This window comes from Heloderma suspectum, chromosome W, assembly GCF_057233095.1.
Source record: "Heloderma suspectum isolate Gila_16-S chromosome W, 16-S_ref, whole genome shotgun sequence".
In the NCBI taxonomy this organism is placed as follows: domain Eukaryota; kingdom Metazoa; phylum Chordata; class Lepidosauria; order Squamata; family Helodermatidae; genus Heloderma; species Heloderma suspectum.
Window position 1 is genome coordinate 1405789 of NC_139475.1, and position 18594 is coordinate 1424382.

General features: G+C 49.9%; 1 protein-coding gene across 1 annotated transcript in view; it reads left to right on the forward strand.

Annotated features, from left to right (window-relative positions):
* Positions 1 to 17479, forward strand: part of LOC146333913 (sodium/iodide cotransporter-like) — a 40027-nt gene extending 22548 nt beyond the window's left edge. The window contains exons 8-15 of the mRNA XM_084825245.1: positions 2185 to 2273; positions 6847 to 6959; positions 7667 to 7737; positions 9858 to 9944; positions 10850 to 11055; positions 12195 to 12298; positions 13373 to 13476; positions 14494 to 17479. Coding sequence (XP_084681371.1) covers positions 2185 to 2273; positions 6847 to 6959; positions 7667 to 7737; positions 9858 to 9944; positions 10850 to 11055; positions 12195 to 12298; positions 13373 to 13476; positions 14494 to 14679 — 960 coding nt within the window. The 3' untranslated portion in view covers positions 14680 to 17479. The remainder of the gene's footprint in view (positions 1 to 2184; positions 2274 to 6846; positions 6960 to 7666; positions 7738 to 9857; positions 9945 to 10849; positions 11056 to 12194; positions 12299 to 13372; positions 13477 to 14493) is intronic.
* Positions 17480 to 18594: the final 1115 nt, after the last annotated feature.

Below are 18594 nucleotides of genomic sequence, written 5' to 3' on the forward strand. Positions count from 1 at the left end.
TCGGGCAAATTGAAGTCCCCCATTACTACTACATCATGCTTCCTTGAAACATTGGCTATTTGCTTTTCGAAAGTTTCATCCTCGTCTTCTCCTTGGTTGGGTGGCCGGTAGTAGACTCCGACCACCAGGTTCCTTTTATTCTTTGCTCCATTTATTTTAATCCAGGAAGTATAGCCTGTGGTCCGAGTGGATAATTCAGACATACAGGGGACCATCTGGGTTCCTATTCCTATCATGGCCTAATATAAACTCTCCCTCCTCATCCTTTTCCACCACCACCATGAATTTGTCTGATTTCTGGCCACCCCCGCATCTTGAGGCTGCTGTGCATTGGCTGCCCTGCAACTGGAACATGGGATCTGTGCCGTGCCCTGGGGGCAAGCAGCATTTCAATTGCTGTTTGGATAAACCCCAGTGTCCCAGTGTGGTCCTGCCAACACCTCATTTTGTTCTGTGAAATGAGTGGATCATCCCTGCATGGTTCCTGTCAGGAGCTTGCGAGGAAGATGCCAAAACTCCTATGTAGGAAGCTTGACTTGCCCTTTTTTTCTCTGTAGATATACCCTTTAAAAATCAATTTAAGAAAAGCAAAGGAGCAAAGCTTTCTCTCTGTCTATGCCTGTGAGGAATCGCTGCAGCTTTGCTCTTTTGCTTTACTGAAACTGATTGTTAAAGGGTTAGATAGGAAGGAAGGAGGGAGGGAAGGGAACTTCCTACTTGTGGAATTTCTGCATTTTCTTTACAAGTCTTTAGTCTGAAACGCGTAGAGCAACAATAAAGATTTCTGTTATCACGCAACACCAGAGTCTTTTCCTCCTTTCTGGTTTGCATAATGGAGGTGCTGCTCCCCCCCCCCCCGCCACCACTCCCTTGCACTTCACTCATTTTCACCGTGCAACTGAAAACTAAAACAAACAACCCCAAGCCCCTCAAGGATTTGCACAGACTTTTTGAGAATCCACGCGCCCCTTCCCTGCCAAGTCCTCCACCTCATTTTTCATCTGAAGCGTCATAAGGTAAAATCCAGCCTAAGTCTGACTTATGCCCCATTCATTTCAACGGGTCTGCTTGAACTAGGACTTCTGTGGGGTTTTAGCCACAGAATAATAGAGTCACAGAATCGGAGGCTATCATGCTCGATGCAGGAAAATCAGAGCCAGAACATCCCCAACAGATAGTTGACAGCCTCTGCTCAAAGACTACCAGCAAGGGAGAGGCCCCCACCCCGCAGGTAATTGCTTCCTTTCTCCAGCTGCTCTGACTGTCCAGATGTTTCTCCTAAGGTCGACCAAAATCTACCGTCCAGTAAGTTAAATCCCTTTAGACTCAGTCCTTTGCCCTCTGGAACGGCAGAGAACAATCCTTTGCCCTTATTTACTGAACAGCCCCTACCCACCCACCAGGTTCCCACCATACACAAGTTCTGTCAACCTTTGCACATGGGATTTCTTTCCCATACCCCTTTCCATTTTTGTTGCCCCCCTTTGCACCTGTTGCGATTTGTCTACAGCCTTCTTAGTGGTCCAGTTAGGTAATTGTAGACTCTGGATTTAATGGTCTTATGGGATGCCTGCCTCTGGATTTAATGGTCTTATGGGATGCCTGCCTCTGGATTTAATGGTCTTATGGGATGCCTGCCATAATGTGGTAATGCACCACATTACCATAATGTGGTAATGCACATGCCTGCCATAATGTGGTAATGCACATTTCTTTACTTACTTCAAAATGGGGTACGCCAGCCCTGGCGTTTGGGGCACTCCTCATTCTGCCCAGTGGGGCCTGGGATTTCTGCCTCACGGTCCTGCTCTGTCAGCACCACTAATCCATCATAAAGTGCACCGCCCAGAATCATAGAATCATAGAATAGTAGGGTTGGAAGGGGCCTACAAGGCCATCCAGTCCAACCCCCTGCTCAATGCAAGAATCCAACTCAGAGCATCCCTGACAGATGGCTGTCCAGCTTCATCTTGAAGAAATAGACACAGGACTCCAGACAAGGTCCGATTTAGTGAGGAATAAAGTGGTGGAATTATTAGTGTTTGGCAATGGTGGCTGCTATGCCTGCAGCCTAAGGATCACATTAGCTCTTTTTGCAGCTGTGTCACACGGGTGGCTCATGTTTGGCTTGCAAATCTTGGCCTTTTGCTGAAATGCATCTCTTGTCTTCTTGTCCTTTCCTAGTATATGCCTTATTTGGTCTTGGATATCTTTGAGAAATACCCTGGGGTACCTGGGCTTTTCCTGGCCTGTGCATACAGTGGAACCCTGAGGTGAGTAAAAACCCCTTTGCCATACCTCCCCTGAAGGGACTACCCTTTTTCAGTCTTTGACATGCAACTTGAGTGGAGTTTGGTGGCCTGATCAACAGCGCACCTGGCTTTAGTCAGATTACCCAGTAACACAAAAGCTGCCTTGTTGGATCCACATCAAGCGTCCGTCTAGTCCAGCATGCAGCCTAAGGAAGCCTTGTAGCAACCCCTGGCTGTGAAATATGAGGTGGCAGTAAGTGGATGCCAAAATTCACCCCCAAACCTAGCCCAGACTTTGCACCTTCCGATGTCCAGCCCAGCTAGAGATAAAATGGGGCTTGGTCTCAGCCAAATGCCTGTACGGTTGGACTTGATGTCACAGGAATATTTGCTGCCTTGGACATCGTCAGACCCCCCCTGGGTCCATCTAGCCCAGGATTGTTGACATGGACTGGCAGCAAAGTCTCTCCGAGGTTTCAGGCAAGGATGTTCCCCAGCCCTACCCGGAGATGCTGCCAGGGTTCGAACCTGGGACCTTCTGAGTGCAAAGCAGGGGCTCTCCCACTGAGCTATGGCCCCTCCCCATGGGTTAAAACAACATCAGCTCTGCTGAATGTACAACCTTACGTAAATATTTGCTCTTGCGTCATGTAATTTCAGTTTCAGTTCTGTTTGTCGAAGAGCAAAGTCTTAGCCAGGGCCGTTATCCTCACCCCACCCCACCCGGTAATCTTCAAGCAGCCCTCCTTAGCCCTTGTGTCTTCATGCTGCATTGTGCACATGCTTCTGAATGCAGCCGTCATGGGTGTAAGCAGCCCAGACAATCCACCGGCCCAGCTAAAAGCTGCTGCTGCTATCTCAGAGCTTACTCTAGTGAACTATTTACGGTCCTCTGGCATTGAGACATGACATACTAATGTTGGCACACACTCATCATAAAATAATAATAATAATAATAATAATAGACCCTTAATCCATCTAGCACAGTATTGTCAACCCTGACAGGCAGCAGCAGCTCTCCAGGGTTTCAGGCAGGATTCCTTCTCAGCCCTTCCTGGAGATGCTGCTGGGGACTGAACGTGAGACCTGCATGCAAACTGGACATTGGAGAAATCCATTTGGGGGATACAGTTTGATGAGTTTTCCTAGGTTCAGCCCCCCATGCTTCAGTCCAGTTCCTTCCTGCTACAGTGCCTGACACAGTCTGCAGCAAGTCAGGCCAGCTCACAGATTTTCTGAACATTTTGTGCCTTTTTTTCCCTGCAGGTTCCATTATTAATTAATTAATTAATTAATTAATTACATTTCTATACCGGCCAATAGCTGAAGCTGTCTGGGCGGTTCACAAAAATTCAAACCACAAAGTACAGAATAAAAAACAGTATACAATATAAAAGCTTAAAACTATAGTATAAAAATTCAACCACAATAAAACCTAGCAGCAATGCAGAGATTTAAAATGCAGTTAACAGATTTAAAACAGCAAAGTTAAAAGGGGCTGTTAGTGGGTGGTTTGTCTGCCCGGCTAGGTGATATTCAACCTGTTCTGGAGGGGGCTGCACTCCCCCTAAAGGATCAGGTTCGTAGTTTGGGGGTGCTCTTGGACCCAGAACTGTCACTTGAGGCACAGTGAGCTCAGTGGCACGGAGCACTTTTTATCAGCTTAGGCTGGTATACCAACTACTTATTTATTCATTTATTTATTATTTAATTTATTAATCGCCCATCTGGCTGGTCACCCAGCCACTCTGGGCGATGTACAGCATACAATAAAACAATAAAATTCTATAATAAAAACATTTTCTAAAATACCTTAACCCACCCCAAATACCTGCCTGAACAGCCATGTTTTTAATGCACGGCGGAAGTTCATTAAAGAGGGGGCATGGCGGAGTTCCCTAGGGAGGGAGTTCCACAGAGTGGGGGCCACCACAGAAAAGGCCCTCTCCCTCATCCCCACCAGTCTAGCTGTCCTGGCTGATGGGACAGAGAGAAGGCCATCCGAGGCTGATCTTGTTAAGCGGCCTGTCTGGTGCTGCTGGAGGCGCTCCTTAAGATAGGCTGGGCCGGAACCATATAGGGTTTTAAAGGTCAAAACCAACACCTTGAATTTGGCCCGGAAAACAACTGGTAACCAGTGCAACTCCTTCAGCACTGGAGTGATGTGATCTCGCCGGCGGCTGCCTTTAATCAGGCGAGCCGCCGCGTTCTGTACCAGCTGCAGTTTCCGAACCGTCTTCAAGGGTAACCCCACGTAGAGCGCATTACAGTAGTCTAAACAAGAGGAGACCAGGGCATGTACTACCGATGGGAGCAGATGGTCGGGAAGGTAGGGGCACAGCCGCCGTATCAGATGGAGTTGATACAGCGCTGTCCGGCTCACAGCTGACACCTGAGCCTCCATGGACAGCTGGGAGTCCAAAATGACCCCCAGGCTGCGGACCTGGTCTTTCAAGGGTAGCCGTACCCCATTCAACACCAGGTCAACATCCCCCAGCCTCCTCTTGTCTCCCACCAAAAGTACCTCGGTCTTGTCAGGGTTCAGCTTTAGCCTATTCCTCCCCATCCAGCCACTCACCGTCTCCAGACATTTGGACAGGGATTCGACGGCCAACCTTGGTGAAGATTTGAACGAGAGGTAGAGCTGCGTGTCATCCGCATATTGATGACACTGCACCCCAAACCTCCTGATGATAGCCCCCAGCGGCTTCACATAGATGTTAAATAGCAACGGGGAGAGGATGGAACCCTGTGGCACCCCACAAGTGAGTGGCCACAGGTCCGAAACCTCCTCTCCCAATGCTACCCTCTGGTACCTGCCGGAGAGGAAGGACTACGCCCTTATCTGGCCAGAGAGAGCCTAGCTACAGCTATTCACGCTCCGATAACTTCTCATCTGGATTACTGCAATGCGTTATAGGTGGGGCTGCCTTTCAAAACGGTCCAGAAACTTCAGCTGCTCCAAAATAGGGCAGTGAGATTGTTAACAGGGACTGGCCAGGGAGCTCATGTTACGCCTGTCCTTTTCCAGCTGCATTGGCTGCCAGTCCATTTCCAGGCCCGATTTAAAGTGCTGGTGTTAACATTCAAAGCCCTGAACGGCTTGGGGCCAGGTTACCTGAAGGATCGCCTCCCCCCATATGTGCCTGCCTGGACCTTAAGATCATCCTCAGCGGCCCTCCTCCGTGAGCCCCTGCCAAAGGAAGTGAGGCGGGTGTCTACCAGGAGGAGGGCTTTTTCTGCTGTGGCCCCCTCATCTGTGGAATGAGCTCCCTAGTGAGATTCGCCTGGCACCTACATTGTATTCCTTTCGGCGCCAGCTGAAGACCTTTTTATTTTCCCAGGCATTTTAGCATTTTAGCTTTCTAGACTTTTAGCTTTGCTGTTTAAAGTCTGTATTTTAAATCCCTGCACTGCTGCTAGGTTTTATTCTGGTTGTATTGTTATACTGTGGTTTTAATGTTCTATATGTTTTATATTGTTTTATTGTGTGCTGTTTGGTTTTAATTTTTGTGAACCACCCAGAGACCTTCGGCTATTGGGTGGTATAGAAATGAAATGAATGAATGAATGAATACATAAAATTAAAAGACTAAAATGCTAAAATGCTGGGGAAATAAAAAGATCTTCACCTGACGCTGGAAGGAGTACAACGTAGGTGCCAGGCAAACCTCTCTAGGAAGCTCATTCCACAGCCGGGGTGCCACAGCATAAAAGGCCCTCTTCCTGGTAGCCACATGGAACAATCTACACAGATTGCTCAGAAATTTGTGCAACTTGTGGAACCTGTGAAAAAAGGTGAAAAAACATTCCCGGAGTTCAGGGTAAAACCCGCAACTCAGCTTGCAAATCCAAATTGAGTTGCACACATTGTCAAGTCAAAAAAAGAACTGGACTTCCCAGCGATGGACAGTCCTAATGCAAAGCAGGGGCTCTACCACTGAGCCACGGTCCTTCCCGCAAAGATAAAGTAAGCTTCCAGTCCTCGTGGCTGCCTTTACACTAAAGAAAACTCCCACAGTCCTCCCGTTCTGGAGCCTTTCCACGCTTATCACGGGCTCCCAGGCAGCGACCACGTGATTGCCGAGAGGGGAAACTTTTAATTTTCAGTGTTCCGTAGACCTCAATGAAACAGCACCATCTAGTAGCTGTTTTAATCATGTTACATTCCGAGTTTAAAAAATGGTTCATTAGTTCCGGATCTGTTTGAGACAGAAAAGCCAGGAAATACCTCTGGATGTGCCCTGGAAGTTGACGACGTTACGAAAAGAACTCACAAACTTCCCCGAGTGAGCAATCTCAATCGCAGGATAAAAGCTCCATGTGAAGGAGCCCCATGGCTCTGAAGAAAGGGCTGGTTTAAACAGGAAGAGAGGAAGCTGCCTTATAAAGAGTCTTGGTGCATCTAGCAACAGCTCTCCAAGGTTTCAGACAGGGGTCCATCCCAGCCCTATTAGGACATGATGAAGACTGAACCGGGGACTTTCTGCATGCAGAAAGGGAGTATGCAGGGCCTGCCAGGGCCGCTCCTCACGTCCCTCCCCTCCCGCCCCCAGAATATTTGTGATGTCTGGTCCTTCTTCTCCCCTCACAGCACAGCTTCCACGAGCATCAACGCCATGGCTGCAGTGACTGTGGAGGACTTGATCAAGCCGAACCTGCCAAACCTGTCGCCGCGGAGACTCACCCTCATCTCCAAAGGACTCTGTGAGTGGACAACGGTGGGGGATGACTGAAGCGGCACTTCTGGGAAAGGCTGGAGGTGGGGAGGGTGCCTAGAGGGGGCTAACTCTTGAGCGCCCTTCCCGTGCCCTGCAGGGAGGCCTTTATTTAAGCTGTGAAGGTATCTCCGCAGAGCTGCACACCCAGCGGCCCATGGAACGAACGCCAAAGGCACATCCAGACCATGAGATTGACACCGCGCATGGGTCGCAGAAGTTCCCCAACACCGAGCAAGTGACACCATCAGTGCCGCCCCCCCCCCTTCCATCAACATTCATGGATGAAGGAATGCTGGGAATTCTGGGACTTTTTTCTGGCTGGGGAGTGCTGGTAGTTAAGAACATAAGAAGGGCCCCGCTGGATCAGACCTAGGGTCCATCGAGTCCAGCGTTCTGTTCACACAAGGGCCGACCAGCTGCCCAGGGGACACCCACAGGCAGGACACGGGTGCAGCAGCACCCTCCCACCCATGCTCCCCAGCAACTGGGGTACGCAGACACGCTGCCCCTGAGACTGGAGGTAGCCCAGGGCCGTCAGGGCTGGCAGCCCTCGATCGCCTCCTCTCCAGGAACGTGTCCATTCCCGGAAGTTGTTGGCTCGTCGCCGCTGCACACACGGACGAGCCACTTGCTTTGCTGTCAGCAGAAGCAAAGAGTCTGACGGAGGAAACCGTCTGTTCTTTATGCCCCCAGCGCTGATCTACGGCACCTCGTGCATCACCGTTGCGGCCCTGTCGTCGCTGCTGGGAGGCGGAGTGCTGCAGGTAACGGTCGTCCGTGCAAGGGTGCCACGGCCACCTCTCGCCCAGTTCGTTCTCTTCTTGTGTGGATATATGTCTGAACCAGCTGATTGTTTTTCTTAATGATTCACGCTTGTAATTGTTCTAAGACCTTGTTTGCAGAACAAACATCGCCAACTTGATTAGGGCTTCAGGTTCCCAGGTGTAAATCGTAGCAGTTCCGCATCCAGCTGATAGAGCTGGACCCCGATAACGTCTCTCACCCCAGCTCGCCCCAGGGTGCAGCGCCCTTCAGGGTCAAAGCTCCCCCGCCCCTTCTCATTTCGCACACACCCGCCTTTCACTCTGGCCTTGCGCACGTCCACCTGCTAGGGAGGGGCCGTGGCTCAGTGGGGGAGCCCCCGCTTTGCACGCAGAAGGTTCGATCCCCGGCAGCATCTCCAGGTAAGGCTAGGGGGGGAAATTCTTGCCTGAAACCCTGGAGAGCCGCTGCTGCCAGTCAGTGTCAACAACGCTGGGCTAGATGTACTGATGGTCCAACTCAGTGTAAGGGAGAACTTCACCTGTCCCTGCGTTCAGCATTTCCCATCAACAGACAGCTTGTTTACTGTGGCGACATTATTTCTGGAGTACATTATTATGCCCAGTGGGAGACTTGGGCACCACTCAGCAATATAAATGTCATCATTTGCTCTACATATGTGTTAGGTACAATGCAGTACAGTTGTTTTTTAAGGAAAACCACAATGCAAAGTGAAATGTATTGTCCCTAACCGTCTCCAAGAGCAGTCCCGTGCACAGCGTGTTACAGTAGTCTAAACTGAAAGTCCCCAAGCTATCTTGTAAGGTGTAGCTGGAGAACCAACTGCGCCTTGTTACGACGTAGAAAGTAAATTCTTGTGCTCAGTCCTTTCTTCTCTGTTCTATCAACAAGAATGTCCTCCACCCATGTTTGAAGGAGGAGACATGCACAGAAGACTCTTATCACAGAAGAATCTTAACTTATCAATATCCATTATATCCCAAATGTTAGCAACCAAAGGGGCATATCTGGGAACCTAATTTGTCCTCCTAAATTTTTGCTACTCCTATCTTAGCTGCTGATAATGAATTCCACACTTAAAAGTCACCATCCTATATGTGTACTTCTGTTTTCTACCTCACAACGAACCTGCTGAATCTGTTTTGCTGAAGGTTGGAAATAGTTCTGGGTAACTGCGGGGTTTTATACATTCTCCTGTTTAGGTTCCCGTAATGAGCTCTATGCGGGGCTGGCCTTGAACAGTGTTTGGAAACTGCCGCTGGTGCAAAATGCATCAGCCAAGTTGCTTGCTGGTCTGTGTGCTTTGTACCATGTTACATCAGACCTACGTCGGTTGCACTGGGTTCCAGTTTGATTTTGGGCCTAATTCAAGTGGCTGGTTCCTACCTAGGATGCTCCAAACAGCTTGGGGGCAGGATATCAGAAAGGGTACTTCCTCCTGTGTGAACCTGCCTGCCATTTAAGAACTTCTTCAGACGCTGCTGCCAAGAGAGGCTATGTTGGTGGAAACATGACAAGACCTTTTTGGTAACAGCATCCTGGCTGTGGAATTCCTGTCCAGGGAGGTCAGATTGGACCCATCTTTACTTTGCTTGCGGGGAGGAGGGGAGCTGTAAAAACGTCGGGTATATTTTAGGGATAGTTGTGTTCTGTTCTTGATTTCTGATCTGTTGTTTGTATGGGTCGTTTTAATGTTTATATATCACCTTGGGAGCAAAAAGGGATTCATAAATATTTTAATACAAATGATAAAAATTAATAAATACAGATTCAAAAATGGGGGATCAGCCATTGATTGTTTTTGGTCCCAGCAATCTGAAACCTGCATGGTAGCACCCGCGACCAGCACTGCACCTAATCCAATTAAGGCTGCAAACCTTTAGCCGTTGACTTGGGAGTAGGTCCTATTGACCTCAGTGGGGTTTACATCTGAGTAGACATGTGCAGGATTGCACTGCATGCTGATAATCCTGGAGAGCTCAAAAATATGCTTGCTATTCTGTGGACATTTTGCGATGGTCCTAATTGGGGTATCACCTGGCTGCAGATTTTGGCATTTTCCCAACACGTTTCCTTTTGCTTTTTGTCTTTCTGTCTTTAGGGCTCCTTCACTGTCATGGGGGTTATCAGCGGCCCCCTTCTAGGAGCATTCATCTTAGGGATGTTCGTACCATTTTGCAACACGGTGGTAAGTCATGATGACAGACAGGATACATTTGGGGGGTGCTGATCAATACCGTGGGTTGTCCAGCAAGCAGAGAACAATGTCCAACCCTATAAAGGGGTATTGGAAGGAGAATGCTGTGAGCATGGAAGGGCTGAGAGCCTCTGCCATGGATCAAGTCCTCATGATCAAGCAGCGAGCCTAGGAGAGCCACCCATTCCCGGGAAATCACACATCTGTCCACTGAAGGGAGTTAGTCTGTTCTCTCAGTCCTGTGAGATGCCCTTGCAAATGATTTCCTTCCAGTTTTTGCCCTTCCATTCTCAGGCAGCAAAAAAATGGAGGGAACCCATTTGGTGGGGGTGGCAGTGCGAGCAAATTGGGGCAAAAGGGGGGGTCTTATGGGCAGCAGCACCAGAATTCTCTTGACATCTGAAGGATGCCGTCTTTATTTCCCTTAAGACCCCTTTGTGTTGACACAGAATCATTCCCAGGGCAGCACCCGTGGGGTGGAGTGGTCGGAATGTCGGACTAGAGCTGGGGAGAGCTGGGTTCAAATCCCCACTCAGCCATGAAGCTCAGCTGGGTGACGTTGGGCCAGTCACTGATTTTCAGCCTAATCTGCCTCACAGGGTTGTTGTGTAACAAATCAATATAACTCTTGGGAAATAAAAATGGTGTCTGTCGGCTGTTGGGAGACCTGTGCGGCCTGCCACCACTGCAAAAACATGTCGAGATAGTTTTAAATATGTTCAGTGGTATATAACCCTCTTAAAGAAATAAAAATAAATGCATTAAAGGGGTAGTGGAAAAAGGTACGCAGGAGGTGGTTTTGCCCCCAAACACCCTCCTCATTCCAGCTAAAAGTTATTTGGGGGGAATTTTCAGCGAAGATCTCGTGTAAGCCTCAGTCTCATCTTTGCTTCCAGGGGGTTTTCTCCGGCCTCGGCGTTGGCTTCGCCCTCTCTTTCTGGGTAGCAGTGGGGGGGACTATTTATCCGCCCAGTGCCACCACCATGGGCGTGCTGCCGTCCTACGGAGACTTCTGCCCGCTCTACAACGCCTCCGAGGGGGTGAACAGCACCATTGTGTTTGGGCCGTTGCCCCCACAGAACATCTTGGAACCTTTGAAGAGGTGAGAGGGGGAAAGAAGGCAGAAATGGAGCTTGCTGAGGTTCTCCGAGTTCTGCCTGGAAGCCCTCCTTGTTTCCATTCCCATTTGTGAGCTTTTGTCATTGTTGCGCGAATGGGAAGAGTGCACATTTAAGTTAGGGATGTCCATCACAGGGAAATCCGCTTCTTTTTTTCCTTGACTGAGTTCTGCAGTGTGTACGACTCACTTTGTGTGTGCAAGCTGAGCTGTGAGCTGTTCCCCAGACTTCAGGAACTCCTTTGTGCATTTTTTCTTAAGGTTCTGCAATTTGTGGAAATTTCTGAGCAGCGGGTAAAATCCAACATAAGCCCTACTTACAGTAGAGCTATTGCAGTGAATGGGACTTCAGTTAGTCATGACTAACTGAAGTGCCATTCACTTCAGTGGTTCCACTCTAAGTAGGACTGACATTGGATTTCACCCAATTTGTGCAAATGTGGCCATAATTTGCGCAAATTGCTAAGAAATGTCTGCAAATTGCACAACTTCCCTCCACCCCCCCAATGCGCAAAATTCCTGGATAATCCACAAATTGGCTGAACTTGCTGCACATCAAGTCGAGTGGTACAGTGGGAACCAAAACAAAGTCCCGGGGGAAACCCATTGAACTCCAGCCCTCAAATGCATTTGTCCGGCATCCCTAATTTGAATACACATTTTTTTAAAGTGTGCACCCAAATGCATACTTCTCCCCACTGACCAAAGCATGAAAATGTGCATTTTTCCAAAATGCACATTTTTTAAGTGCACACTTTTCTACAGTGCACACTTTCTGAAGCAGCATCACAAGCTCGGGAACGCAAAATATGCTCATATTCAGGGGTACAAACGTGGCAAGGTCACCGATGAACCGTAACAAAATTCCCATACATCCATCCCTAGTGATGACCAGGGAGATGGATGGGATGTGAGATCGGAAGAAGAAAATAGGCAAAACTTGTTCCATCTGGACTAGGTGAACCAAAAATCAGACCTATTGGGAACCAGCTTCGTGGATGTTCATGCTCTACGATGCAGATTTTGGTGGTCTGATTTTGGAAGCCCCCCAGACACACCCTCTCCCATAGGAACCCTTTGTCAGGTCACTTCCTGCGCATCTCATGACATCATTTCCTTTGCAGGCCGGCCATCGCAGATGACTTCTACGCCATGTCTTACCTTTACTACGGTGCCTTTGGAACCTTATCCACGGTTCTCGTTGGGGCCCTGGCGAGCTGCCTGAAAGGTGACTGGCTGTGTGGAGCTGTTAGGCAATTATCATTTTGCTTTAGTTTTTAAACTCCATTAACACTCGTCCTGTGGGCTCAAAAACATTTGTTAGTACAATATCTTAATGCACTCCAAGGAACTTTTTTTGGTCTAGGCCTTTTTCTTTTAGAGAATGAAGCTTGCTGAAGTGATGGCACTTGAGAAGGGCTGGCCCATAGTTTTGTGGTAGACCAGGGGGTGTTTATTATTATTAATATTATTACATTTATATCCCACCCTTTTTCCTCTTGCAAGGAACCCAAGGTGGGCTTACACGGTCCTCCTTCACTCCATTTTATCCTCACAACAACCCTGAGAGGTAGGTTAGCCTGAGAGTCAGGGACTGGCCCAAAGTTGCCCAGTGAGCTTCATGGCTGAGTGGGGGCTCGAACCCGCATCTCCTGAGTCCCAGTCCAGCACATCACCACACTGGCTCTTGTGTGGAACCTCTTTCAGGCCAAGGGGTGAATTCCATTTCAGAGAAGCCCTGGGCAGAGGGGTCTTGTGATTAGCCCCAAAGTCCAGCCCTTCCTACACCACCGATCCTGGTGGTTGATAAGGACAAGGGCCTTCTCAGCAGTGGCCCCAGTTGTGGAAGGCTCTCCCCACTGAGGTCCAGCTGGCACCAACATAGTTATCTTCTTGTCGCCAGGTTGAGACTTTCCTTGGCTCCCAGGCATTTGTTGTTGTTGTTGTTGTTCAGTCGTTCAGTCGTGTCCGACTCTTCGTGACCCCATGGACCATAGCACGCCAGGCCTTCCTGTCCTCCAGGCATTTGTGGGGCTTCCTAATTTAGTTGTTTTACTGGTTCATGGCACTGAAAATTGTTTTTCGTACTTTTGAAGTTGTTTTAACTTCTTGCATGTGTTAATCCCTCCGGTAAGATGCCTTAGACCTATTTTTTTTTAAGAGAAAGGCATGATGATGCCATTGGCAGTGCAGCTGTCAAAGCCAGAGCAGTATAACCTATTCTGTAACAAGCTGATCAAGGCATGCGCTCCGTGTGGACTTGCTTCCTCACCATTCTGGGTTGTGTGTTTTAAAATTCCAGGGCCGGCTAAAAAGAGCTTGAAGCGTCCAAGCGTGCTGTGGTGGGACATCATGAAGCAGACGTCCTCGGTCTCCCCAGAGGGAGCCAAGAAACCATTCACCAAGGTGCAGAGGAGGGAAATGGGTGTGCGGGCACTGGGATATTTGGGGAGCAGACTGGGGGCAAATGTCATCTAACAATCGTCACGTCTCCTGCCAGGAGTTCCCTACAATATCAGCCTTCGGGTGCTGAGAACCCCAGATCACCTTTCCCCCCAAATGGTGCCCGGCAGATCTTCTGGATTACAACTTGCCCCAGCCCCAGCTGATGTGGCCAGTGGCCATGGAGAATGGGAGTTGTAGCCAAAACCATCTGGATCAGGGATGTTGCCCCCAGACTTGTGGGCCCCACTGGGAGAGAAAAAATGAAGAAAATCAAAATCAAAAGGGCCAGAGCACTCATTAGTGCCACAAGGGTTACATTTAGCTCGAAAACAAGTTATTCGTTGCAATTTTTAAACAAAAAAGTTGGGGTGTGTCAATGGGCAGCGGGGGGGGGGGCCTTCTGGGCCTGATGTTGCCCACCCTCATCCAGTGATGGATGAGCCCTCGATTCGGACTTGAGCTTGGCAAAGCAATATATAATTGGAGAATACCTTGGCTTTCCCCAAGCCCAGCTCTGGAATTTGGAACATCCATCAGCCTCTCAATTAAATCACCGAGAACGTGGCTAAACACCTCCCCTGAACCCCGGGAGCCCATGGGCTCTGTGCTACCATCTCCACCCCCAACGGTGCACAGCTCCTTCCATTGGCTCTATAGCGGGGCAGGACAGAGCGGGATGGCGAGCCCCCGAGGGGGTGAGGCCTGTGGAAAGGGGTGTGACCTGGGGCAGTCTGGAGCTCTGCAGGGCCGGAGCTTCACCACCCTTGTCTTGTAGGGTGAATTTTTCCGCAAGGTCACAAGCTGGGACACTACAGCCTCGGGCTCGTGGCCGTTCTCTTCTTTGGAACCCCATCTGTCGTGCACCAGGGCTCATGTCACGTGGTCCTGGAATCCCAGCATGCACAGCTCTGTCACCCATGGGGGGTGCCAGTGATGGAGTGGGCGCTTATTCCGTCTGCTCTGCTTTTGTCCATACAGGAGTCTCCCACTCTGCAAAAGAAGGCCTTCGGTTCAACTTCCCTGGTTCCTGGGTTCCCAGCTGAGGACAAGGCTCTGTTGACGCAACAGCAGGCGGCCTCATCAAAGGGCTTGGAGGAGTCCGTCTGCGTGTGCGCCGCTTTGGACCACAGCTGTTTCCACCTGCTCAGAGAGACCGACGTATAAGGGTCCCAGCACCTGGCCGCCAGAAACTGCCCAGACCGGCTCTGTCTGGGGGGAGATCGGCTTAAACGGCCTGGGCCTTGATTCATTCAGAGATGGACACACAAGGGGTGTATCTTCATCCAGACCAGGCTGCAAGCTCGGACAAATTGCGGGAGGGGGTTGTTTGTCTGCTACCAAAATGTGGCTAAGCTGCGCCAAGAAACACCCAACAGGCCCGGGCCCTTGGACACTTCCGTTGGTCCCTTTTGAGAGTCCGCCCAGAGGGCCACCCCCCACCCCATGTCACCTGGGGAGGGGTGGGGGAGTTTAAAACCTGCAGGTGGGGAGGAGGAGGAGAAGGAAGGGAAGCTTTGCAAACCAGAAAGAATTGCCCCTTCTTCTTGCCGTCCTCCCACCCAAGACAATTTTCGTCTGCTGGAAAATGATTCATGATGGGGTGGGCTCAGAACCCCTTCCCTCTTTCTGCATCTGTGTCCCACCCTCTTCTGAAAGATGGTGCCAGGCCAGCCCTGGCACTGCACCGTATCTCGGTTGCGTGCTGACTGAGCTGCCATGGTTTCTCCCAGAGGGTGCTGGGAATCGTGGTTTGGCGAGGTGCTGAGGCTCCTCTTCTGTATCTCTAGGCATCGGTCCCCACAGTTTCCTGGGGAGGGGGAACGTCTCTTAGTGATATCGTGCTGTGTGGGTATATAGACCCAGAGAAAATGTCTGCATGCACTGGAGTCGGGTTTCGGTTTTGCTTATTGGGCAGTTGTTGGGAGGAGCAACCAGGCCAGTGCTGGAGCCCTTCCGTTGTGTGCAGAAGGTTCCTGGTTCTGTCCCCTCCATCTCCACTTGAAAGGATCTCGCGGAGCAGGGCTGCAAAACAAATCTTGCTCTCCCCGTCTTTGGAGAGCTTGTCAAGGAAGACAAGCCCGGGCTAGATTTCAGCTAATCTACCAAGGAACTCCCAGCTCTGTGATAGAGAATGCCTTGCCCAGGTTAAGAGCGTAAGAACAGGCAAACTGGATCAGGTCAAAGCCTATCTGTCCAGCATTCTGTTTCCTGGAGTGGCCAACCGGATGTCCCCGTGGGAAGCCCACAGACAGGACATGAGTGTCAGGGTGGACACTGAGCCCATAGGACCTCAGAGCAGTTCTGATTCTGAGGAGGAACAGCCGTCCATGGGAGAGGAGTGCGCTCATCCCTCCCAGGCCCTGCAGCCGGCAGAGATTCCTTCTGCCGGCATTCCAGAGATAGATAGCGCTCCTGGGAGTGAAGGAGTGCAGGAGGAGAGCTGGCTGGATGCTCAACGCAGACGCAAAGAGCGACGAGCTATGGAGGGCACGGAAAGGAGGCGTCGCACCCGTTTGGCGCGCAAGCAACAGTCGCGCCCAGAGGACCCAAGGGAAAAGGGGAGGGACTCTCCCTAGCCCATAAGTTCAGGGTCTGCAAGTGATTCTCATTCAAACGGGAACCAACTGTTTCCAACCTGGGGCATAGGTTACGCTGCTGTTCATAGCTTAGTCTCTGGTGATAGAGTTATTAAGTTGTAAAAGGAATAAAGCCTTGAAAAGAATCCTTTGTCTGTGTCTGGAGCTGGCTACTGGAGTAGACTGAAAGAGGCCGGCTAGGGCCCCCTGACAATGAGTGAGAGAGATAGCATTCTCCGGCTTGTGTCCTCCAGCACACTGCCTTCAATCCTGGCGGTACTAATATCACTATTGACCTCCATGTCTAAATCATCAATCTCCACTTGATCTTGCAGTGCAGAGGTGGGGATGGACAACTGCCATCATCCTCAGCCAGCACGCTTTCTGGGGATTATGGGATACGCAAATCCAACCCATCTGGAGGGTGAAGGCTGATGCAGACCAACAGATAAATCCTATGTATTTCTACACAGAGAAATATGTCCCACTGAGCTTAATGGGGCTTGGTCCCAGGAAAGCACGTGTGCCCAGATTGCAGAATGCTTTTGGTCCCAAACCCCCTCTGATGCTGAGCCCCCTCCTATCGGTGTGTAGATAGAAAGGTCAACAGCTGCTTCTAGATACGGCATTTGGAGAGTGTGGATGCAGTGTGTGGGTTGAAGGGGTGCTTGCGGTTTGAACGCTGCCGTTGCTGCCAAGGAACAGAGTATATGAAGAGCTGCCATTTGGGGAAGTTGGTTCCCAGGTGCTGGACTACATTCAAGACATGAAATATTGTCCAAAGCCAAGCTGGCTGTCTCAGGTTTCAGATGGGGGTCCTTTCCCAGCACTACTTGGAGACACCGGGGATCAAACCGGGGACCTTCTGCATGCCAAGTAGGGGCTCCACTACTGAGCTTTGGTCTTTCCCCTAAAATAAAGTAAGGTTCCAGTCCTTATGGTCCTGAAGAAAGCACTGAAGAAAGGGCCATCTAGCTTGGTTGTACAGTCTAACCTAAAGGTTCTCTCCAGGGTCTCAAACTGGGGTCTTTTTCTAGCCCTACCTGGAGATGCTGCTGGGGATCAAACCTGGAACCTTCTGCATGCAAAGCGGGGGCTCTGCTACTGAGGTGCTTCTCTTAGTAATGTCCATACGTCATGTGAGAGCTCCATGGCCTTTGGCTGGCTACTGCTGGCAACGCTGGATGCCGGGGTGGGTTCTGGCTTGGAAAGATCCATTTGGCTTTCTTTAGCTTTCACCTCTTCTTCTGTCTTTCCTGATGCCATCTACCCTGCTGTCTCCGTTTGCTGAGGGCCTGGAGCCTCCCTGGCGTTTGCGCTCTTTGCTCCAAGTCGGAAATGGCTGCTTTCGAAATACTGTTAATAAAGTTTTTAAGAAGACGTTGACTAACGGACGGCTGCTGTTGTTGCTCTTTGTGCGGTTTGCCACAGTACTCTCGGGATCCCACTGGAAGGATGGGCGGCAAAAGGGGGAATGTCTAAAATTATTTATTATCTTAGTTTCCACAATGACCAAGTGGAGCGGCTGCAGAAGGACAGAGGCTAGGGAAAGGAGCAGCCAAGAGGTGGGCTGGAGGGGGGGGCCCTGACTCAGGGGGCAGCCAAGGGTTCTAAGTTATCCATAGAGCGCAGACTTCCATTTTGTGGGACTCGACTGTATGGACCTGGAGGTTTCTTGTTCTACGGAGCTCTTGGGCACCCTTTGCTATTTAGGGTGGTTAAAACAGAAAGGGATTGTGAAGAGCTTCAAAAGGGTCTCTCCAAACTGGGAGAATGGGCATCTAATTGGAAATGCGGTTCAGTATAAGGAAGTGCAAAGTGATGCGTGTTGGGAGAAAAAAAATCCCACAACTTCATGTATACGCTGATGGAATCTGAGCCATGAGTGACCAGGAAAGGATCTTGGAAATGTGATGGATGGCTCTATGAAAGTGTCAGTCGATCCCGTGAGCAGCGGCTGTGAAAAGGCAACTTCTGTGTTCGCTGGGAGCCTGGGACAGAATCAAGAATAAAACTGCTAATATCACAATACCTTTAAACAAATCTATGGTGCAACCGCACTTGGAATATTGTGTACAGTTCTGATTACCTCAAAGAGGGTTCCGTAGAGCCTGGAAAGCCAGGGACCTCATTGCTGGAGGGAATTTACCCCTCTCACCTCCTCTATCTGTGTCATGGAGCGTTAAGCAATCTCCAATAATATACAGCATAACATTCTATCGGTAAGTTCTTGGGGGCAGAAAAGGGAAACCAAAATGATTAAAGGGCTGGAGCAACTCCCCTATGAGAAAGGCTGCAAGGTTCAGGGCTCTTTAGTGTAGAAAAAGGATGCATAAAGAGTAGGGGACCTGACAGGGGTCTCTAAAATCATGCATGGTGTGGAGAAAGTGGATAGGACAAGGGTAAGGGCCATTGATCTTCTGCCAACCTAGCAGTTCAAAAGCAAGAAATTGCAAGTAGATAAATAGGTACCGCCTCGGCGGGAAAGGTAACAGCGTTCCGT